The sequence below is a fragment of the Anser brachyrhynchus genome (genome assembly GCF_964034855.1).
Source record: "Anser brachyrhynchus genome assembly, chromosome: 21".
NCBI lineage: Eukaryota > Metazoa > Chordata > Aves > Anseriformes > Anatidae > Anser > Anser brachyrhynchus.
The window spans coordinates 4,382,410-4,405,887 of NC_137714.1; the positions used below are offsets into that span (position 1 = coordinate 4,382,410).

At 43.8% G+C, this 23,478-nt stretch overlaps 1 protein-coding gene and 2 long non-coding RNA genes across 12 annotated transcripts in view; 2 read left to right on the forward strand and 1 right to left on the reverse strand.

The window, feature by feature from the left end:
* The window catches only part of TARDBP (TAR DNA binding protein), a 10,544-nt gene extending 2,270 nt beyond the window's left edge, over window positions 1-8,274 (reverse strand). For 2 of the 7 annotated variants that reach the window (XR_013941319.1, XM_080563723.1), the window contains exons 1-7: window positions 8,213-8,274; window positions 7,889-8,120; window positions 5,221-5,282; window positions 3,097-3,349; window positions 2,189-2,352; window positions 886-1,026; window positions 31-201 (exon numbers count right to left, since the gene is read on the reverse strand). Coding sequence is in view for 6 of the 7 variants with exons in the window: in XM_080563723.1 (XP_080419849.1) it covers window positions 31-201; window positions 886-1,026; window positions 2,189-2,352; window positions 3,097-3,349; window positions 5,221-5,277 (786 nt within the window). In the remaining variant the exon portion in view is untranslated. Of the gene's footprint in view, window positions 1-30; window positions 202-885; window positions 1,027-2,188; window positions 2,353-3,096; window positions 3,350-3,674; window positions 3,836-5,195; window positions 5,283-7,743; window positions 7,837-7,888; window positions 8,121-8,212 lie in introns of those variants that run through there. The other 5 variants (XM_080563727.1, XM_080563725.1, XM_080563728.1 and 2 more) reach the window with 5 other exon arrangements.
* A 134-nt stretch (window positions 8,275-8,408) lies between these two features.
* LOC308181087 lies at window positions 8,409-10,050 on the forward strand. Of its 2 annotated transcripts, none has more exons than XR_013941320.1 (3): window positions 8,409-8,500; window positions 9,074-9,166; window positions 9,294-10,050. It is a non-coding gene; the product is annotated as an uncharacterized lncRNA (long non-coding RNA). The 2 variants fall into 2 exon arrangements; XR_013941321.1 differs by having other exon boundaries at window positions 8,498-8,709.
* Window positions 10,051-16,799: 6,749 nt separating this feature from the next.
* On the forward strand, window positions 16,800-22,286 carry LOC308181038. 3 transcript variants are annotated; one of them, XR_013941304.1, is made up of 3 exons: window positions 16,800-18,255; window positions 20,337-20,623; window positions 21,446-22,286. It is a non-coding gene; the product is annotated as an uncharacterized lncRNA (long non-coding RNA). The 3 variants fall into 3 exon arrangements; XR_013941302.1 differs by having other exon boundaries at window positions 19,615-22,286; XR_013941303.1 differs by having other exon boundaries at window positions 20,337-22,286.
* Window positions 22,287-23,478: the final 1,192 nt, after the last annotated feature.

Below are 23,478 nucleotides of genomic sequence, written 5' to 3' on the forward strand. Positions count from 1 at the left end.
AATTCAAGGTTAAAATATTTTAAGACATACCTGATCATCTGCAAATGTAACAAAAGCAAAAGCTCGGAAGGGTTTAGGAATGAAGACATCTACCACTTCTCCGTACTGAGCAAAAAACTGCCGGAGTTCATCTGCTGTCATGTCCTCAGTGCAACGCCCAACGAACACTTTTCTGCTGCGCAAAGGCTCGTCGGGACTTTGCTGGAGAGAATTGAAAAGAGCAATTAACAAAAGTCACGATTACTCAAGAATTTAGCAACTTTCTCATAAATGCCCCTTTTAACCTAGGCTGTCCTACAGACTGACAATTAAGGAAGTTTGAAAGTTTGAGACTTAAGAAGTTCTGTTCAGAGAGAGCACCTGGTACACTCTGCACCCTGGTACGGATCAACTGTTGGTACCCTTGTTTCCAGTTAAGGACAGTGACAAAGCCAGTGCAGGACATCATTCTGCTGTACGTAACTGCATATATACATACAGGAAATACACAAACAGAAGCTTTGGATTTGTTCTCAATTCAACAAAAGAGTCATTCTGATCTTTCCTAGGTTGTAAATTCTGCCTCCTTTATTCTCCACTTAGTCACGCAGCAGACAAGTTAAGCAGGTACTGCTTGATGGTAAAATATGTTATTTTCAGGTTTTTATCTGTACTCAATTCCCCGATGTAACTAGCTATTTCCCCAACACTGCTTTTCGCTCCCTGTCCACCCACCTCCTCGTTATTTTCTTTCCCTGCTCTCACCTGTCCTGTCTATTCACAGACTCAAAAGCCACATCCAAGAACGGATAGTTACTCTGTTCATCCGCTCACTTAACACAGTTGCTAAAAAAAAAAGTGTACTTGTGAACATTTGGTAAAATAAAATTGGCAACACGGAAGTACCTTCGAATTGGGAAGCTTACAGTCACACCATCTTCCATCTATCATGTGTCGCTGAGACATTACTTTCACCTGGGTTTCATAATCCGTAAACCGAACAAAACCAAAACCTTTCGAGTGACCAGTTTTAATATCCTTCTTAACCTACAATAAAGAAGAAGACTTTTAAAAAGAACACAGTAGCACTGTGTACTCGTATTTGTGACATAATAAACTATTTACCAGTCACCTCCTCTATCACCCTTGACATTAAGATCACCAGGAAAGAGTACATACAGAGTTTTGATTACCCCGTTGCATACACAGAATCACAGGATGTTAGGGATTGGAAGGGACCTTGAAAGATCATCTAGTCCAATCCCCCTACCTTTTCCTAGGAAACTAACTCTAAAGCTCTGTAGTCACAGCAAAGGCCTGTGATGCCTACAAGTTTAAATTAATTCTAGTTGCTTTGAGCCCAAATATTAGCATCCTAAACCAGCGTAACACAGAACAGGATATAAATATTTTGTAACATTGCGAGGGCATAGCCATACATTCTGTTTAAGCGATGCAACCACCAAAGGGGCAAACAGGCATGGCTGCACACAGGAGGCATCCATGTAACAAAAGGTAAAGAACAAGCTGAGCGTCTCAGGGTCAGGTGAGATCCCTCTTTTATGAGGATAAAAATATCCTGCATGAAAAGAGAAGACAAGAAAACTGCAGCAAGCTTGTCTTGTGACTTCTCTTGTCAAAGAGCCCTCGTGCCTGACCAGGTCAATCTCAGCCACCAAGGCCATCGAGGTCCCAGGCACCTGCACAGGCCGAGCAGCGCCAGGCGTGCAGCACAGCGTGCTCAGAGCTGAGCTAGGAGATGCCATACAGGCCACATGCAGGGAGCGCTAACACAGGAGTAGCCACCAGCATGGAACGTGCTGTTCCTGAATGAATTTATTAAAGTTCTGTTTGAAAGTTTATCAATCTTGTAAATGTTCCCATCGCAACAATCTCCAGTTCCTTAACCCATCTATATAAACACACACATATTCAGCTGCAACAGCTAATATAAATTAAAGAGCTCTTAAGAAAACGCTGTACCCATTAAGTCCACCTGCATGAATTACCGCTTCCAAAGACTCCTGTCTCTGTACCTACGCAAGCCTGCAGCTACAAAGCTCATGGAACAAAACACCACCTAGGAACAGACACACGGTGCTTCAGATCTGCTCTGAAATTACATGGCTCCATTTCTTTCCACTGGCTTCATCTGACGACTGCTTTCTGAATAACATCCCTCCTTACTTGAACTGCAAAAGGATTTTACCTGCACCATGAGAACTTCTCCAAACGTACTGAAGTATTCCTTTAAGTCTTGCTCAGTGGTTTTCCAGGGTAAACCTAGGACTATCAAATCTGAAGTCTTCTGTACTGCTCGTTTTACTTTCACAGCCGACGATGCATCTGTTTCATCCATTTTTCTCTTATTATCTGAATATAAAGATGTACATTAGAAATCATCCTCGTAAGTCTGGAAATTGCTTCCACTAATTATGAACAGCATGGTATAAAACCATAGACTACAATGAGAAAAAGCAGGCTAGATGAACATGTGCTTGCTGCTGGTGCTTATTATGATGATCCATAGCCAACTGTCTGCAAGTATAAGGAAAGAAAAAAAAATCTACATTTAATTCTTCCTCAAAAATGCAACCTGACTGAGCTTGTGTTATTTTACTGAAGTACTATCCAGTAACACTCAGAGTCCTATGTGGACGTGGACAAGACAAGTGTTTTAAACAAGAACTTTAAAAAATATTTTGGAAGAAATGTGTATGTGTGTGTGTGTATCAGGCTGCTCTTCTGAGCATTTGTTTCGAAAAGTACCTCTGACCAAATCATGGCTTGAAGAAAGGCACCTGTGAGTACACCGAGATGCCAGTACACGACAGTCTTCAGAAGGTCTGTATTAGACTGCAAACTCTTTCAAAGATAACGCAAAACTTTGTCACTATAGTGCCTCTCCAGCTAAAGGATTAAAAAAATTATTGCACATCTGAAAACTCAGTGGAATCAACTTTACTCTGCAGGACAGACATGTGATTAAAGTCACGGAACTTTTGTAAATCAAAGGTTTCAAAGCAGTTGCTGCCATGTTAAATTAGCAGCAGCGCACACGGACCTCTTCACTATAAACGTACGCTTGTCCAGAAGTCTGAAGGAACACTGACAAACCTTTGGGATAATTAACAACATAGACCAGGTTTCCCCAGCCCGCCTCCGGGGCGTGCAGAATCCCCTCGACCAGCCGGACGCCCCTCATGCACTGCGACACCGGGTTCCTGTAGCGCAGCCCGCACGCCCCGGGGAACTGGGCCGTCACCGTGGACAGCAGGACGGTGCCGTCGTCCTCCGAGGGGATCTCGATGGGCTCGTCGTTCTCATCCTCCGTGACCCGGATATACTCCGACATCTTCGCTGGGAGTCGCTAAAGCGTGCAAGGGGGAAGAGGCACAAGCGATCACCCTCTGCGTCCCGTGGTTTTCACCTTTCCACCCTTACGGTGCAAGCCCCCCGCGTTCACCACACGACGGGGCACACGGAACACCCTCAGTCACCGCTCTCAGCCTCGGCCCTGCCGTACCAAGGCCCCACGGAGGCGGCTGCCGGGGCCCGGCGAACTTCCCCAGGGCCCGGGGCCGGGCCCAGCCGCCGGGGAGGGGCTGTGGGGAGCCCCGACCCCTTCAGCCCCCCGCCTGCCGGCGGCCTAGAACCGAGGGGACCCCGAGCGCTCGCTGCCGCCCCCCGCTCACCGGGCACGAAGGGAGCGGCGTCTCCGGGAGCCCTCAGCCGCGCACCGCCCCGCCGCCCTCCGCTGGCGCCGCACAAAATGGCGGCCGCGGCCCCCCTCAGAGGCCGGGCCGGGCCGCGGGGCGAACCACCCGCAGCGCCGGGGGGGAGTGAATAGGGCGGCGGGGACGCGCCCGGCCGCGGGGAGCGCTACGGGACCGGGGCTGCGGCTCCGCTCGGCTCCACACGGAGCCTCAGCCCACGGAACCGGGACGGCGGCAGCAGCAAGCGGGGAAGGGGCGGCTGCCGGTACTGTTGCTCCCCCCCCCCCAAGGCACCGGTGGTACGGCCCGGGCCGCGCCTGCGCCGCGCGTGGGGCTGCCGGGAAGGGGCGGCGGCTCCCTCAGAGCCCCCCCCAGGGGGACGATGGCGGCCCAGGGCTGTAACCCTCCTACGGCACCTTCCTGCCCGTGGCTGCCCCGCCTGCCCCCGCCGCAGGTTCCCCCTGCCCGTCCTGTGAGGAGCTGGATTAGCCAGGGCGGCACCTCAGTTCTAGGGTCGTGTTTGGGGGCTGACAGCCCCTCCTGCAGCTGTGGTTCTTGCGCAGAATTCATTAATTCCTTCAGGTAATTTGCTCTTGCATCTCTCCCCAGAACGGGGGGAAGCAATGGGGTCAGAGCAGCGTCCTGCTCTGGCCTTACGTAAAACAGTTTTTAGGATTGGTAGAAGTTTTTTTTAAAAAAGGTGTAGTAGTTCTAACACTGACCTTTAATACTTAAGGTTTGCCATAACATGACTTAATACTAGACAGAGTCTCTCCTCACGTAATGGAAAGGCTCAACAGTTAACCCTCAATATACAATATCAAACTTAGGAACTCCAAAGCCACAATGGCCAAGGCACACTCATGCCACTTTTCTGACACTTAAAAAAAACTCTGCAGAAGAGCCATCTGCATGTTTTCCCAAGCTGCAGTCACAGCTGCTAGCTAGGGAACAGTGGTGACCCTTCTCTTTTAGCTCATACAAGTTGTGCAAAACAGCCACCTGGAAAGAAAAAACAGTGGTGCCAGGAACATGGTGATTGCCACCTGGCCTGGTTCCTTTTCTAAGGCTGATCAACTACTTTTTGTACCATAATCCTCAAGATAAACTCCACAGTTTTGTACTTCGCAGTGATAACACTGTAAAGCTATAGATCAGTAGCTATTCTACAGTTTTAAATATTTTGTGTCTGGATAATTGCCATTTCACATCTCCAAGTTATTTTATTCTGATACTTTACTAAAAAAGCATATCTGGTCCATTAATCAGTTACATTAGTTGCAAATTACATCAGAGACATCTGTAACAACCCATTTCTGTTTAAAGAAAAATATGAACGGGAAGCCACACAGGGTGGTTGGTGGCAGGATTGCGAAGTCCTGCCTGCCATCACCATCGGATGAGAGAAAAGCGTGCTGCAGAGCTTACTCCAACCAGCTCAGTTCTGGGACTTGACCAGTGGGCTGCACCATGCCACCTTAACGAAAATAATTCTACCACCTTCTTACACCTCCTGGCTTCCCACCTGCTCCCTTGCACCACTCATCCAATCCACATGTGGGGTACGTGACCTTCCTTGCATTGCTCCTAAAAAATAAAAATAAGAAAACTTATTAGTAAAGATAGAGGCCCTACTGCTAAAAAAGGCTAATCCAGTCCCTTGCATCAATCTATACAGAACTCCTGAGTATTTAAGATTCCCACTGAAGATTTCTTTAGTTGGAAAAGTAGGCTGCAGCACCACTGAAACCTAGCTCATCTATGCCCTTTTTACCTTAGTCTCAGCCTTATTTAATTACCCTTTCCCATTAGAGTTCTAAGAGGACCTGACAATACACAGGCTAACAAGATAAGCTAGTGCTCCACCTAAGCAGGCGGAATTCCTGCATTTTCTAGCTATCCACAGTACACATCCCAAACCCAGTTCTGGTGTTGCCAAGTCAGCACGGAGGCAGCCAGCGTTGTTTGAACACGCTGTGAGGACTGAGTGTAATTGCAGCATGTCAACATTACCTACTGCACTATTTCAAGTCAAAGCTATAGTTTAGCAATCATGGTATTTGAAGAGGTTGTCATGGCATTCAGCCAAAGTGACCTCTATCTAGCAAATCATCTGGTGGTAATTTCATTAATGAGCAGAATAAGCATCAACTCTGAACTAGATTCTGTGCAGGCAAGAGCCTGGAGAGAGCAATGAGCTCAATGCAGCTTGCTGCCTGTAAAACAGGCAGGGGAAGGAGGGTAATTACAACAGGGACTGTTGCCTCTGGAGCTTGTTCCTCAGTTTTTGCTACAAACAAGCTTAGAATTAAACAAACGTGACTATCCATTTACTGTAAAAACTGGGATTCTTACAGTGCTTTCCTTCTGTTGCTTTGCTTTATGATTAGATTTAAGTTAAGCAATTAGCAGTGGTATTGCTCTTGAAGTAACTACACCAGTGGGCACGCAGCTAGTTAATTCACCAGTTCTCTCACACTGGCAATTCACAGTGCCCATGGGTGCAGACAAATGCAATACTGTGGTACTCGCCATCATGTATATTGAGTTAAGTGTGCCCACAGGCACAAAACAAAATGCAATACAATAACTATTTGCTGCTCTAGGTTAAGCGTGCTCATGGGTACAAGCAAACTGAGTGTAATGATCAGCTGTTCACTCTCCCCAAAGCACTTGGGGTGAAACATCAATGGGCATCTAAATATAACCTCATGATAAAAGGAAAAGACAAACCAACAAAACAAGTACTGATAAACAGGGAGTGCTTGGGCCTATTTCTAATTTTAGTTAGATCAGTAAAAAAAAAAAAAAAGATTTAAATAATGATGGCTTATCAGTGCAGTCAGAATCTAGCCTGGTTTTGCCAATAGTTAATAAGCTGCATCGCTCACCCTTACTCAGTGGGAGTCTCTTTTTCACATAAAGCGTCTCCTGCTTTACTCTGAGTGGAAGGATGATGATCACATTTACCCCTCTCCAGGCATAAAACAAGCATTCTCTGCAGAAAAGTCTGAGCAACTTAGAAACATTGCATTCTCTGTGATGGTTCTCATTCTACATACATTTAGTGAGAAGAAAAGAAAGAGAGCTACATTATCACTATCCCAAGGACGTGCCCTTAAGCAGCCTGCATCCTTTCAATCAGCCTTCCCCTGCTCCTTCATAAGCAGAAGTCCTCTCTGCCACATGCACCAAGTAGAGCCCACCCTGAATGTAGTAACCGAAAGGAGCAGGTCACCCTTCAGTTACGTATTTCTTGTTCTCATTTAAAGCCATTTGAGCCTCCAGTTAAACAGGCTGTATATCACAGATGCCATTCCCCTGAAGGAACAGGATCAGTAGTATTTCATTTACCTAGCTATAGTTGAAAATCCATTCACACGCATGCAAAAAAGAGAGCAGCGTTTTACAACACTTATCTTTCTCTCTTCCTCTTGGAAAAAGCTTTCACCACAAGGACATTTGCAATAATTACTTCCTCCCCTCCCCAGAAATGCCTACCATAAGTAGAACTTTCCACACACAAGCAAAGGAGAATAAAATAAGCATATGTAAAAAAAAGCAGTCAAGAACCTTAACTGTGAGCTCCTCAGTAAAAGTTATCCATCTCACCAGACCTCTTTTTTATTGTCTCTCCAAGCAGAGAATACACAGAGCCATACCTTACAGAGTCATAAGCACACCAGTCCCAGCCCCAGCTACCTGGCTGGTGACGTTCTGCCTCCTCTCCAGCTCCAAGCAGGCAGTAACAATCCCACCACCACAAACCCACTGTGGTGGTGTTAAATCACTCCCTGTCCCTGAGGGGTTGTTAAAACATGAAAGTGTTCGTTAATCTTCACTATTTTTTTTGTAAAGCCTTAAATGCTGAAGCCAATCTCACATCAGCTTCGCAGTAGTCTTACAAAGGAGATCACAAACATTATCCAACTTAGTTCACTTACAAGTTATCAATGTAAAAATTTACTAATACCTAGCTGCCTAAAACAACTACTTACAGAAAGGCTTCTGTTAAACAAAACAAGCAGCTTCCACCCATGTAAAGTACCTGGAAAGATCACTTAGTCCATTGTTCTCACAGCAACGCTCCTCCTAATCCCCTTAGTTAAAGCAGCTTCTAAGACTTCATTACAGTGCCTGACACATTTCAGGCGATTTTTCCCATGATCCTAAAAAGCCACGATTTCAATTACCTCAAATTTAATGGTTTAGTCCTGTTCCTTAAAGGGGCAGAGTTTCCTCCTTCCTTATTTTATGTCCTTATTTACTTAACTCTTCCAAAACTGATTAAAACTGCTGATGTGGTTTTTTAAGCTCCCAGCAAACGCAGCTGAAGTCAGATATTTTTTACATGCTCAACTCTTATAGAGACCCAGAAGGATTCAGCGCCCATCAGCCTTGGTCCTTTCAGCACTAGCAGCAGTTCTGCAAAACAAAACAAAACAAAACATAAACCACATTGGCCATATTTCCCTAACTGACACCCTAGATAGAGTCACTGCTGCATCTTGTTTTACCACCAGACCTTGAGTGTTAGTGGAGGAAGAAACAATCCGAATAGGCAGCGAAGGTATCTGAGAGAGGGGCTGATTAGATTGAGATGAGATTGTGTCTTGGAAGCAGCTGGGGTCGGCCATCCAGGTGTGGTGGTGCCCCAGCTGCCGCTCAGCGAGCCCAGCCCCATCGCATACAGAGGGATGCACCTGGCTGGGAGCTCTGTCAGGGAGGAAAATCACTGTGCGCTAGTTGGGACCCCAGCAGCGGTGACAAAAGGCCCCTCTGAGCTCCACACGTACTGGTGGCAAGTGGGTGCTGACGACTGCCTTTGCTCTGGAGCTGCAAATAGCTTCAGAAAGCAGGCGGAAGCCATGGAAGCAGGAGTGGTGCTTCTGTTGGCTGCGCACAAACGGCCTTCTTGTTGCAGTGAGCAAGCAGCAGCGCTGTAGCTTTCTCTCTTACAGCTCCTGCTGGCGCAGTTACTAATTCTTGCCTATTAAGGCAAAAGTAACCCACGGTAATGCCAGAGCAGTGCTCTCAGGAAATGCTTTCCCTGATTTTGTGCTCTAGGTTCCCAGAAAAATGCCAGCCAATACACAGGCAGAGCAAGGCTAGCATAAAATATCACCCACTTGTTTTAGCTTGCAGAATTAGCAGCAGACACGGCATACTTGGAGGATTTAAGTTAGTGGAGTTTGTCATTGTGATTATATACAGGAGTCTTGCCTTTAGAAGCTGAAAATCAAGGTTCAAAGCACAACACCGTGTAGTATCTGACATCTTCACCATCTTGTTTGATTGGTACCTGTGGGAACTGCCAAATGTTTGCATCTTGTACACAGAGAATGCAAAAATTAACTTCATTCTGTTTTGTTTGGCAGAGTCACATCACACCATCTGCAAGTCACCTCCCTAGTCTTTCTGGACCATCCACAGCAGAGCCTGGGAAGATTTTCCGCCCGTGATTCTCAGAGGTATCTAGTCAGTTCCCAGAGCTAAGTTCCTGGTGAAGATGTGGCAGGTATCTTCCAACGGAATTTGTTTTCTTTTACAGTATACTGGAGCTGGGATTCAGAGACTTTTTTTTTTTTTTTTCTCTAGATTGTCTAGTAACTCCCAGCACAGGAGTGTGAACTTCCATCAAAACATATTGTCATAAAGCAAAGCACTAAATCCACAGATGGGGAGCTGTGCTAGAGAGCTAGCTTCAGGTCCTTAAAATTGCAGTTGTTGGTGTATGACAGAAACTTTAAATACTGAATACAAACATGAGCATTTACACTGGAAGTTAGAAATAGAATCCTTCAAAGGCAAAGCCATAGGTGGCTTGGGGAAGCTGTGGCAACTATTCCTGTAAGATCTGGAATAGTGTGAAGGACAACTTTGGCAGAGTTCGTTTAAAAGCTGTTTTGTTGGGTTTTTCCTTTTTTTTTTTTTTTCTTAAGGAGTGGGCAGAAAGGCAGGGGTATTTTTTCTTGCTGTTTCTGAGCCATGCACACTGAAGCAAGAGCTCAAGTGTAAGACAAAGACTGTTTTTAAAATGGTTTGGTTGTACTGCCTGCTTGGTGATATTTTTTGAAGTACATTTGCTGAAGATTTATGTAAAATCTATCTTTTGTCTACTTAAAATACGTCAAATGGATGTACAGGGCAAAATTTAATGCATATGGGTTTTCATTATTTTAAATCATTTGCAATATAAGTGATTTACTGTGACATCAAACATTTGTTCTTTGGCTGTCCACCATAAATTGAGGTCCACCCAAATTTCCACTCCTAGCTATATTTCTGCATTCCCTCCCCCAGTATCTATAACCTCAGTTCCGTGATTCTTCATGTAAATGACTTTCAACAAGGAAAGGAGGAGAACACATAATTTGCCTTAATACAGGTAATTTTGAACGAAGAGCGAGACCTTTACATGAGAAATAGTTGACAGCTGCGGAAAGGGGAGAACTAATGCATGTAGAAGAGAAAGTCATTCCTGATGAGAGTGGTGAGAGCTACTGATCAACCAGATGTGACCAAATGGACTTTTTGTGCAGTTGAAACTGCCAGGGGTGATAGACTTCTATCTTTCGCTTTCTGAGTTTTTTCATGTCTTTTTAGTGTCGTTACGTTTATAATGCAATTAATCCAACCCCGACCAGTTAACGTTACAGGCAACCATTTGGAAATCTGAGGTAAGCCAGTTTGCCCAAGGTCATTCTGAAAGTCCACAGTGAAAAACTGGTGACACCTGACACCCAGAATTGTGCTTTCATGACAAACCTTCTCCTAACAGCTGTAAAAGCCTTGAGACACTCAGACTTTTTGAAAGACCTTGTGGGAAACCACATTTGTTATAACTTTTACTGGTTGTGTCATGTCAGTTAATAGGACACAGACCTTTGGACCCATCGGTAGCCTGTATTTGAAGCCTTCCCAGCTCAGGAGTTACTGAAAATTGGTGCTGCGTGGTAGCTCTTCAGCAGCCTACACTACAAGAATTAAACACCTGAACTCAGCCCAGTTTCTCATCCACGGATGTCTTCTCAAAACCTACTAAGTTAGCAGACTGTGTTGAGATCCTAATTTCTATACATTCAATTGAAAGACAGTTCAGTTTGAATCAAACATATTCTTGCAAGCTTCCCCTACCTATACCACATATCTAAGCTTTGTGATGACTTCCTCCTGCTGCCAAAGGATTTCACTATGATTGCCTACTCATGCCTTTTCAATAAGGCATCCCAAATATGAACTACCTAAAGATTTGTGGCAATTCTGAATGATATTATAAACTTCAGCAGCATTCTAAAGGGAATCTCACTTCTGACATCCAGACTATCTGCCGAATCCTACAGCTACAACTGTCTGACAATCACCATTTACATATTTGATGTCTTTCCCACAATGCTAGTCCTAAACAGCCCTGCCAACAATCTTAATCCTGAAGTCAGAGCAGGTTTAGATGCTGTGGTGGGCCTGCATGCGCTCATCTTCATTCTAGCCTCCACTGGCTCTGCTACTGCAAGATCCAATTCAGAAAAACGTTAGCACAGTTCTGATTTATGTGCAGAAGAGCAAAGGAGAGCAGAAGCTTTTAGTATCTTGGGAAGTGGTTAGGAATTAAGGCCAAAGAAAGGACAGTCATGTCCATTATATCCTTAAAAAAAAAAAAAAAATTAGACCGAAAGTCCTGGCTGCTGAACCGTGCCTGGGCTGGCAGATGTTCACAGCTCTCTTGGCAGATACTGTAGAAAGCTAATGGGCCCATTTAGATCCCCTCCCTTACACAATGGCATTGAGATGGTTTTGCAGTTGCGAGGTAGGCCTGGCAGGGCTGTAATAACAATTTCAGCATTTTTCCTGAAATGAAGTTAGGGAATACATTTAATATTTTAACAGCTCCGATGATCTCAACAGGAATCTCCACTGAACCTAGCACTTCATTCCAGATGTGGCTGAGGGAAGGAAATCTCATGTGAAGTGCAAGGCTGACACCTGGAGGGGACTGCTGAGCTGCAGCTAAGCAAACCTGGAGGAGTCAGACAGGGATTCTGCAACGCACAGCTAGAGTTAGGAAAGCTCAGAGGAGATGGCAATATCCTAGGTTTTGGAATTGCTCTTTTGTAGTGAAGGTGTACTTTAGATATTCTTCCCTCTCCCCTTCTTGAACAAAGAAAAACCCAGATTTCTATGTCAGATTTTCCATGTATATTTTTTAGGAGTGGAGAAGAGCAAAGAAGCAGACTCCGGATCACCTAGTTCTTCACTTCTTCCATGTTCAGGAATACTTAGATCAAAATTTATCTGTCCCAGTAAGCTGCTACAAACAATGCAGGGTTAGTTTTTCAGTCATTCATCGTGAAGTATTTGAATCACTACATGTCAGACTTTCTGCTGCTTCTTCACCATTTGTGTACCTGTGCTGTGAGTTTCTGGAGTACAGCCTTGCAGGGCAATTCCTGCTGTCACAGCTGCAGCTGGCAGGATTGGTGTTAGGTGCAGCACGGTCTTTTCATGTCTGTCTCTGTCACCATGCACAGTGAAGCTTTTCTTGAAGCTGACCTAATCAAGGAAACACAAGACAGCTTCTGGGACGAAGTCTTCATGCCTTTGGAGGTTTGCTTCCCAGCCTGGCAGTCACCCATTCACAGCACTTACTCAAACCTTCTCAGTAATCTTTCTCCTCTGCCAGGAATCATCTCAGTATTTGTGAAAGCTGTTTTTTCTCGATCTAATTTTAGAATATGTTAATAACTGAGTTATTTACTGAGCTGGCATTACCATACACTTAGTATCTCAGGAACCCAAAGATTGTATGTCCATTACATCTTCTTAATTCTCTTTGTCATTACCAGTGTGGTTCCAATCACCATTAAATTCGCTTAGCAATAAGTAGTTGTTTATAGAAATGGACAAAAAGTTACAGTTATTTTCAGAATTCTGCCAATTCACCTGCAGCATACCTTCCTCAGCCTCCATATGTCTTCACTGGTACACCTCAATCCTAACTGACTACATCTTTCTCTCCTAGCCATCAGACCCATAAAATACCACCAATATTAAGTTCACCCTGATGAGCATACTAAACTACTCCACATACATTCCCCACACAGATCAGCTTCATCAGTGAGCCATCAGAATACTTGCTTGCTCCAGGCAATGGGGAGTAGAAGAGAGGCAAACTGCCAACTTCAGCAGTAAGACAAGACATTCAGTGTGCTGGGGGTGCTTCTTTTCAGCCCAGAAACCTGAAAAGTATAACACCGCCCCTGTGGCTCCTGTTTCTCCAGCGTTTATTAACAGTGACATGATTCTAAAGAGGCAATAACATCTTTCCTCCTCCTCCACCCCAACAATATTGCCGACGCTGGATTGTCAGTTATGCTGAATTACACTGGATCACTTGTGGTTATTCAGCAATGTAGACAAATACCAATTCAAGATCAAGGGTGAACTGTGGCCACTAGACTTGTTTCACTTGTGACTCATTCCAGACTTAAAACCTGGCTCTCGCTGACATTTTATTAACCCAATTTGTCATCCTCCTAACCCCCATTATCCAACCCAGGCAGATTATTTACTTTGAAAAGATGTGTAGATAGAATGCACGCAAATCATAAATAGATCCAGGTGCCATAGCTAAATTCCAGAGGGAGCTATGGTCACAAGATACATGTGCTAGTCGAGTAACTTATATCCTAGATACTTTCAAACTCAGTGACATTCTCCCTGTTTATATATTGTCTGGACTGTCACTCTTACAAAGCAGTGAGCAGCCTGGCACATTCTTCAGGCCTGCGCATAGTCCTAAAGTGATCAGCAAAGGTAAATTTAAGCATATATCTAAAGTTAAGCACGCGCTAAAATATACTCTTGTTTTGAGTCTGAATCAGTGACTAGCCCCTGCTAAGCCACTCCCTTTGAATCTTTGCATTTGTCCCAAAATAAAGCATTCACGTCAAGAAACAGCTTGCTACCTTCTAGAGAATTCATCATTTCCAGTTTGCAAGCTTGAGGAGAGAAATCCAGGAAGCGTCAATAAATCCACTCTGACAGCAGAGTAAAGCACTGCAAAAGGAGTAACATGTCAGTGATGTGACTTAATTTCCCAGAGAAAGATCCTCTTCTTTATAGGTGAAATAAAAGTGCCAGCAAAGTCAAATAGCAGGAATTGTCACACTTGATTGACTCTCAGGACAAAAAATAAAAAGGCAAGGTAAATTATGTGTTTTTACATATAGCAGGTAATATCAGACACTGAGAATCTGTGCACAGCAGTATGATAAAGGCGTGTGTTCCCACATCAGCATTCATTTAATCAGCATGTTTTAAACAAAATGAAGGTTACGTGCCAAGGAGCTTTACGATTTGGTGGGATTCACAGATTGGACATGAGGGGGCAGTCTTATCTGCAGTTTATTGATGGCAAAACTGCTGTGCAACATCGAGGCAGGGCGACTATGGGCAGTTTGCTTTGGAGTCCCAGGTTGCAATGTCAAGAGCTGGAGCTTTGCCTCTTTCCAAAGAAGGGTCTCATCCAGGCTTTTCAGACCTCTTTATTCGAAGGTGAACACGGTCCCTTTAAATAAGCAGAGATCTCAGTCCGAATGGGGAATGAAGCCCAGGCTACCAACAGTTATGAAACCTCTCTTTTTGAGCTTACAGGCTTAGGGGCCGCTGCTACACTCTGAGGTTAATAATCAGTTTTAATATTCACTTAGGGGGCTGTAAAAAAAGAATGAAAATTTCCTAATTTGAAAATGGACTTGATTGGCAGCTTTATTATCTCTGTAAGGTGCGTGGCATTCCACACAATCAAGTCGTTTTTTAAAATAATCTCACTGCTTAAGTCGTACACGCTGCTAATTGCATTTTAATAAGTCTCTTTAAAATCTTTCCATATTTTTTAATATCCTAATATTAGATAAGTGATTGCTGGGGACACTGGAGGGCACTGAAGTTTATAGAAAGAGGAACACCATAATGAAGCTTTATTGGGATGGCATCACCAAACAATTGCTGTGATAGCAACACTCCCAAGCCTGGAAAAGTGCCAAACATTCCCCCTGGAACTGACTCAGACACTAGCCTCTCTGGCTCAGGACTGACGCAGAAAATGGATGCTTTCTGGTTCATAAAATGGCCTCTTTCCGGCTTGGAAATGACTGAGGAACTGTCCACTTTTGATTTGGAAAGAACTTGGGAGCTGATGTTTCTCCATAGAACAAACGACTTTGAAACTCACCTCTTCTGCTTTGAGTTATGGCTAGAAACTAACTGTAAGATTTTTTATTTTTTATTTTTTAATTTGACTAGGATGAGACAGAAAAGGTGTTTTTTTTCTTCCTTAAAAACTAAAAACAAAAACAAAACAAAACAAAACAAACAAAAAAAACCCCAACACCACAACTCCATCCAATAGCAGAGGTTGTGAAAGGTTTCAATGGGAATTAGAAAACCACTGTTTTCAAGTGGAAAGATAACCTTCCATCTCAAAGATCAAACCCAGTTAAGATGGGGAGTATTTGGAAAAAACATACTACAGCATGGGGTCATTGGGTATCTATACCTTATGCAGGGAAGATGGAACAGCATTCAAGAATACCAGTAGCAATACAGACTTGATCCCTCTAAAATTAAGAAAAAACTCTAAAGACAGTTGGACTGAACTGACAAAGTCTAGATTCAAACGCTCCAAACTACAGAGAATTTCAAACTCTGATTCAAGCTGGACCCTGCACGTGCATCCACAGGGTCAGTTATTGCATCAGTTACAAGCCAGTGGTGCAAGAAGGTGCCCCACAACATCTCACATGCAGTGTCCAACCATTTTCCATCTGAATTCTGCCTTGAGATTCAGTGACGTGTTCCCTATGTATGCCAATTGTGTTTCTCCCAATTACAACTGTGTTGGACAATTGATGTCATTTTCAGTGTAATTTAGTAGCATCATCCATGTAGAAAAAGAGGAAAAAAAGTAATCCCAAATTAACATAGCCAGAAGCCAAATTAACATAGTGTAGAAGACAGCATAACTGGCTTCTATGAACCTTCACCAAGATAAAGGGACGTTTTTTGCCAAAGCAAAATGGAAATGCCAAGTTTTACATTATATTGTATTTTGTCCTCTGCAATTCCAGTTTATTGGGACCTTGGATAAGAAAATTCTTTTGAGAACAAGTGACTAATATATTGCCTGTTCTTATATATTTTTTCCTTAATCTCATCCTCTGAAATCATACTATAATAAATCACAATGTCAACTTTATTTTAAGAAATATAGAGCTTCCAGTAGTTTCCTAGCAGCAAAGAAAATGTTCTATCTTCTTAAAGATTCAAAACCTAGGAAACATAAACAGAGTGCTTAATTGACTTTTTTTTTTAAGTCTCAATATTCAGGTTGTTTTGCAGAACCCAGCTATATGAGTTTTAATACTTGAAATGGGCAATACTGATATAAATATCTTGCATTAGTTTGTTTGAAAGTGAGCCATTTTCTTACTAACTGAAGATCTGTTTGTCTCTCCGCATATTTCTTCTGTACATCATCAGACGCTCCTTGGACTCAGTCCACAGTATCTTTAGGTCTGATCTTATTCCCACTGAAATCCAAAGGAGTTCTGCCACTAACTCCCAGTTAAAAGTGGGATCAAGACCTGGCCACTGTAAAGGATGAGTAGGAACAGGTTGTATATTAATACTAAATTTCGTATTACTAGTTGTGTTATTTTCTGGTTTTAAGGTGAATGAGATACAACTGTAAAGAAAACAATATTCCCGAAATTAGCTGTTAAAAAGAAAAGAGTTGTCAGTTTGCAAAATTTCCTGTCTTCCTTCTCTTCTCCCTTTTTTCTTTCCCTTCTGAAAACGAGAGCAGAAGGTCTCATCCCGCACTGACAGGCTGGGAGGCACATGTTCAGCGAACTTCTGCACAGGAAGTGAATGTCCAGGTCATATTTATCCCTTTTCATGTGGTTCTTTTAATCCCCCAGATTGAGTTTCAGAAGAGTTTTACAGTTTCAGTTTTACAAAGCAAACCTTCCTTTAATGTTGGCATTTTAAAGAAAAAGCTTCAGTCAAAACATGTGTGTTTTACATCAGCCAGATGTGATGTTTGGGGGAGCAGGCCACAATGTGGCAGCCAGCTCTGCTCCAGCAGCCAGCTGGGTTGGCGCTGGACCTTGAGTGGGAGCTACTGGTTGCAGCCTGGGGATCGGCCTCCTGGCTCTCTCCACTAGGAGAAACAATAACAAAAAAAAGTTCCTAAGCAAAGCTGAAGTGTAGAGTCTGGTCAGTGTTGCTAATGACTTGCATACCAATAATCTAGATGGACACAACAGAATACAGCCGCACTGCACACAAACTCAGGACTTCAAAAGTCAATTTATTCTTAAGTTAAAGAGGAGGGGGCAAAAACAAAACAAAACAAAAAAAATTAAAGAAAAATGAGGTGCTGAAGGTAGCAGAGGTATGCTGACACGCTATTCAGCACCGCACTGGTAGTCAATGACTACTCTAGAAGTAATTTTTCTACATTTTCTTTTCCCTGACTATCACCATTTCTGTAACCTGCTGCTTCCAGAAGCTCATTTTTGTCATTTTAATTGAAAACTAAACAATAAAATGCACTATAGAGGCCTATAACCTCACCAGACTGCAACTTACCAGTTGTAAGTTACACCAGTCTATAACTTACCAGACACACAACCTCAGCTGGGCAGGGCAGGTCCTTTTTTTTTTTTTTTTTTTCTTTTTTTTCTTTTTTTGAGCTTTCCTTGCTAAATCTCAGCCATCTGTGACAGGGTGGGGGCCTTGCTTCTACCTTCAAAAGCCTTTCCTGGAAGCCCTGCCTTGGTAAGGTTAAAATTTGCACTGGAGAAATAGATCCTAGTAGCTAGGGCTGTGTCTAATGGGTCAACGCTGCCTCAGGGCTGCTGCCTGTGTGAGGCAGGGTACACCCTAGGGGCCTGCTGTTTCTCTCTTTTTTTGCCAGCCCCACAGGGTTGTTAACTCTTGGTGCTGGAGCACAGGGGAGTACTGGTGTCCGGCCTTGTTATCTGTGCAGGAGCCTGAGTTTCCTCATCTGCACAGCTCCCTGTTGGTGCCTCAGTGAGTGAGGAGCGGGGCACTCCCTGGCCCTGGCCGCCGTTTTGTGGCTCTGAGAGCTCCCTGGGGGGGTGCCTCAGGGCTTGCTGCTGCTCTGTGCTGGAGCAGTTATGGAGGAGCTGGGGTAGAACTGAGAAATCCCAGGTCTGAAAATCCACTTTATTGCCTCTGAGGACAACAGGTTTCTTACCTGTTTTCTTCTGTCTGCTTGTCAGTTTTCTTCAGGCAGGGTAGGCCCCCAACCTCTGAAGGCAGCCTGTGCAGAGCTCCCTGCACCCTTGCTTTGGGACAGCCTGAGGAGAGACTCCTGCAAATGTCACTCCTGGTGTCCCACCAAGCCTGGTAACAGCTGGGACAGACTGAGGGGGGTTGGTTAGTGTGAGGGTCCTGCCTGCGTGGTGTGCGTGTGGCCATTGAGGTTCCCTGCAGAAACAGCTCTGCACCTTGGCTCCTGCATCAGCAACAGGTGAGTATTTTATTTACCCAATTTCCAAAAATCTATCCCTAGCTAAGCATTTTCTTAATCAGTAAGTTGTAGGGCTCTCTTTTGAACTCTCTGGAAATAACAGCTGTGGTCTCTTGAGCTGACACCATTATTTTTTTCCTTTAAGTTTTGTGTCAATCCAAGGTCACTGGCCTCCAGGCCTGGGCTCTCCATTGATCTCCTTGAGTGATATAAATAGGTTTTCAACAGAGTTGCCTGCTTTCCTGACTGCAGTTAGGTATAGATTTTGTCTTTACTATGGCTAAATGGTATGGTCAGATGGCTTGTAGTAAATTCGGCAGGGGGTTAATTTAATGTCCTGGAGTCTGAGAGACTGGAGGGAGCTGGGCTGGAGTATGTTGCTTCTCTGAGGTAAATCTCAAGTTCATAGACACTACAAAATATTTTGTACAATATATCTTTTTATAATATGCTTGAAAGGAGCATATAGGACAATTTTATCCCTTTGGGGGGTGGGGCTGGGTTGAAGAGGATGGTGTTGTGGCACTTTGGATTATGTGAACTGGACCAACTGACTGCCTTTTTTCCTGGGAGCAGGTGAAAAACCATAAAGATGAGGAGAGCTGGGTAAATTATATGCATTGGCTGGATTCGTTTAAGCTTTTTGGCACCATGCCAGGGCTGCATTGAGTCATGGTGGACTGAAGTGTTTTTTAAAGGGTTTAGCAGGTACTCTATTTAAAAACAGATTTTGCGAAGAGTTGGTTGAATTTGTGTAAGCCTGCTGCAGTTTCTTACACAACCCATGTGTCTGCATCTTTCTTTGGCTGATAAATGTCTTGGTAGATAACACAAAGAAATAAATATAAACATGTGTGGTTGTGTTTCTCTTTTTTTCTTTTGAAGTGCATGAGTATCGAGAACCTGATTGTTATTTATCCTTCTTGGCTATTCCTCTTATCCCCACTCTAGGTTTTCTCATCTTAATAACTGACACTGTTGCTCTCAGGTTCTGTCTAGCATTTTTTTAATGTTCTCCAACACAAGTCAAGCTTGAGCTCATGAGTGGCAGGACTTTGTGATGCTATCTTTTGGAAGTACTGATTACTAGCAATTCCTTCTGATGTCATTTGTATGTAGAACTCTGTACTATCTTTGTAAACTTATCCTGAAACAAGGCAGAGTGAGCAAGCTAAACTCTTCCTCAGGTGTTATGCCATTGAAGCTAGAGTATCCGCTGTGGATAACTGGATTAACGTCTGACTAAACTCTTGGGTAAAAATTGCTCTATCAGATGTAAGAATAACAAATATTGTGATAGGAAATTAATGTGCAAAAAAGTTAACTCCCTTTTCAGACTACTTCTTCCTCATACATTAGGAAGAGAGTCTTGGTGTGACTGACTAACGTGGGAAGGAGGCTTTCCTTCGTGCATCCGGATTGCAAAACACCTTCAACTATGAAAAAGGTCTAACGGATGGGGCCTATATTTAGGATATGGAGGATTAGTCCCTGTCTTTGCCACAGATTCTCTGTGACTGTCCATTTCATTCAATCTGCCTTATTTTTGCATGCAACAATCCTACAATGCAGAGAGGTAATAGAATAAAATCCATCAGTAGTTGTGAGGCACTCAGCTGCTGTGGTCAGATAAGTACCACAGTGAAGGAAATTCCTCTAAGCATCTATTAAGGACAGCACTTCACAGGGCTATTGCCCCTTCTATCCAAGGTGCATGAAGCATTCCATCAATGCTACTTGTACTCCTTCAATACCCACGAGAAGCAACGCATTATAAATCCCATTTTACAGATGGGCGAACTGACTTTTCCCCAAGTCCCAGAGTGGTTCAGTGACAGAACTGGGAATTGAACCATTAGACATTTTCCTCTTCATGACAGCTCTGTACAATCCCAGGACTCATTTATTTTCCCTATTAAAAAAGAAGTAAACAAGTATTTTCTTTCTGAGACCCGCTGAGAATGGGGGATTGGGGAAAAAATGGAAGTAAAATTAAAAATAAAATGACATAAGTCCCCCTTGGCCCTGAGTTGTCCAGTCTCCTTTACATTCACACTTCTCTTTGTTATGTTTCCTTGAAGTTGAACCTCCCTAGAGAAGGGAACCTCAGAGTTTCTGGTGCTGGGGAAGAAATGCTTCAAGAAAAAGAAAAATAATCGCAGCTGCAATGTTAAAAATAAGAAGCTAATCAAAGGCAGCCCATGTGGGCGCCACTTTCATCTCTCATCTTCAAAGAGGTGCAAACAAACATTGTCGGCGTGCCAAGCAGCAGCCTCGGCGGCTGACGATCCCATTACTCCTCCAGCGTCCACCCTCCCTTTCCATGCTGCTGAGCCTGTAGGCATGGGACTCCAGGATCACTGCCAAGGTGGGAACCTCTAGTCACCAGAGGGGAAGCCACATATGGAATTCCTCTGTGGATCCAAATTATTTCGTAACAAACATGCTTGCACCCTATAGATCATTCCTTGTGCTATTGCCTTTGGATCCTTTCTAGTAACAATAACAGCACCTTTCGTTACCCAAGGTGCAGAAGAGCCTCTAGATCAGAGGTTTTGTCCTGGATTTTTTTCCAAAGATTTGGTTATTAAAAATAATAGCCAGGCTCTGATGAAATCCAGATGCACTTAGTACAGTAGAAGAGTGTGGATTAGTAGTTAAAGCAGTTAAAGATTGCACTTAGGCAATCTGCAGTACTGGTTTTACTTCCAACACTCTTGAGAACTTGCGCTGAAGTCAGTGCAGCTAACATCTTCGTGTCTGTTTACCCTGCATTTACATACCTTGATGTAAGCCTTGGCTGTGCCTGCACGCCCTAATATAGTCCCATTTAGTAATAATCTAGCTAGCTCTAAATACGCCAGTTAAGGTACCAAAACCAACTGATAATGGGATGCTCTGCGCAGGCTAACATAAGGTCATGGTATTCATGTTCAGTGTGTTAATGCTATGATATTGCTGCTTTTTCTGTAGTTAGAGAATTCAAAGAAAACTTGGGTTTCTGTATGTGTTGTATGGTGCAACACAGTTTATCCCATCTCAGATAAGAGGCCAAAGGATAGAGAAGGCAAGGGGACTGAACTCTTTTCCCCACTCTTGAGATTTTCAGTGGATGAGGGTGAAAAAGAAGTTCTGTTCATGCAGTCCTACCTCATTCAGGACAGAGATTAAACTTTGTACGTGGTCACAGGTCTCCTACAGAGAGAAAATATCACTTTATGGCTAACTTCATGCATTGGATGAAGATGTAAGATCTATTCAACTCCTGCGCTCTGCCACTGGTCTTGGGAGAACTCTTGGGCTACTTCACCAGCTGCAAAACCCTGATGTTTTAGCTAAATGACTTTGAAAGCCGTACATTAAAAGAACTACGCATTATTTCTTAGAACTAAGCTGCATCTTGGTGCTAGCCAGAATCTTGGCAAAGAAGTTGCCTTCACCACCTTGTACCTGTTTGGGGCTTTCCTGCTCTGCTAACCTCATGAGCAACATTACAGTAGCTGCAAGAACAGTTCAGTGGTGCGGTCATCCACTCACAGAAGCTCCGCGTTGTGTTCACAAGGAAAGACTGGGAGATGGAGGGAGGGAGTAGAATTGGATCCAGCTCATCGTAATGAGGAAAGCCTGTCCCAGCCAGGGAAGGATTCAATTAGGAGGCCGGAGAAATATGGATGATACGGGGAGGGCACCAGGACATCTGGGGCTGCCACTGCTAGCAAGAATAAAGGTGCTTTGCATAAGAACAGGATGCAATCATAAGGGAAGAGAAATCTGCTCCCAAGTAGCACTGATTCCCCCTCCCCTCTACAGTGCACAACAAGGTACAGATTAGACCATTACACCCAGGGGAAGCCACAGAGTCGCACTCTTTTTCATGGACAGTAGCAGGAAATCAGTGGATTGGAACCAAATGGGAGGCCTGACTCAAAACAGATGTGACCCCAGGGAGATCAGAAATGCAGAGATGTTTTTGCTCTGACATATCCGCCAGTGTTGAGGATGGGGGAAGGCAGAGGGTGGCAGCAGCCGATTAGATGCTGCTGGATTATATCATACTGGTAACAGGCTGGCTGGGTGTCAGAGCTGGGTTTCAACAACAAGGAAAGGGTAGGGGACCATTATACTGCCTCATAGTCAAAGCCATGAACGCATCCCAAATTTTAGCTGGCTCGTCACCTGCTTCAGCAGCAAGACTTTGTGCTGGGACCTTTCCTGTCACAGCCATGCTCCTTGGGTTAACCACATGTGACTCACATGTCATGAAGCATTGCTGGCTAAAGGTACCCTCTATTTCCATTCAGCCTGCCTTATAGAATAATCTCAGTCTTAGTTTAGGTGGAATTTATGAAAATTAAAGCATAGAACTATGAGAACGTGCTGTGGAGTCCTTTTTAGGTACCAACAACTACAACACAACTTGTTGTGGCTGGAGTTTAGATTAGCTCTTCTGTGCCTAGTTCTGACCCCTTACTTAACAGACCTCGTGAAATGGTGTAGAATTGAACTGGGTAGAAAGTTTACTAAAAGTCCCAACTGTAGAGTCCTGTGATTAGGTGAAGGTTTTTTTTTTTTTTTTTTTTTAACCTTTCATGAATCAAAAGCAAATTCTGGCATCAATAGTCTCCAAAAGAAATCTGAAATTGTATCACTGTAAAGGCACTGAAGTCAAATCAGTACAAAGTAATCCAATGTATTCATTCATTTTCAGATCTCATGATTATAAAAGCCTGATGCGTGAGTTTTTTGCTTATTTGATTCTGGCAATAATGAAATGAAATGACGGGAAATCAGTTTCTCCCCTGGCGCTCTCACTCTCTCTTCCCTCATGCTCTCTAAGCAAGGAGTCCGGAATTAACTTCAGTTAGCATTAGACTCTTTGAGGCTTTGAAGACAATGATCAGTGTGTCCTTTATTTTGTGCCAGGCCGCAGGACACTTGTAACAGGCAAAATCCCTTTCCCACCTGTTTGCTTCCCTGTCAGTGCCTTAGACGGAACAGTTGGTTGGCGAATGGTCCTGGCTGAGGGAGAGCATGCCGAGTTCGGTGAGTTTCACGAGGAAGTCGTGCAGCTTTCTCGTGGTCCGATACCAGCACAGACTTACTTGTTAATGGACTGCTTATCCTTATTGTGCAAACACTATAGTCAGATTTGATCTGTTAATTATGAATGGTTCTGTGGGTGAAACTACCGCTCTTCTGCTGTTCTTAAAGAGCCTGCACCTA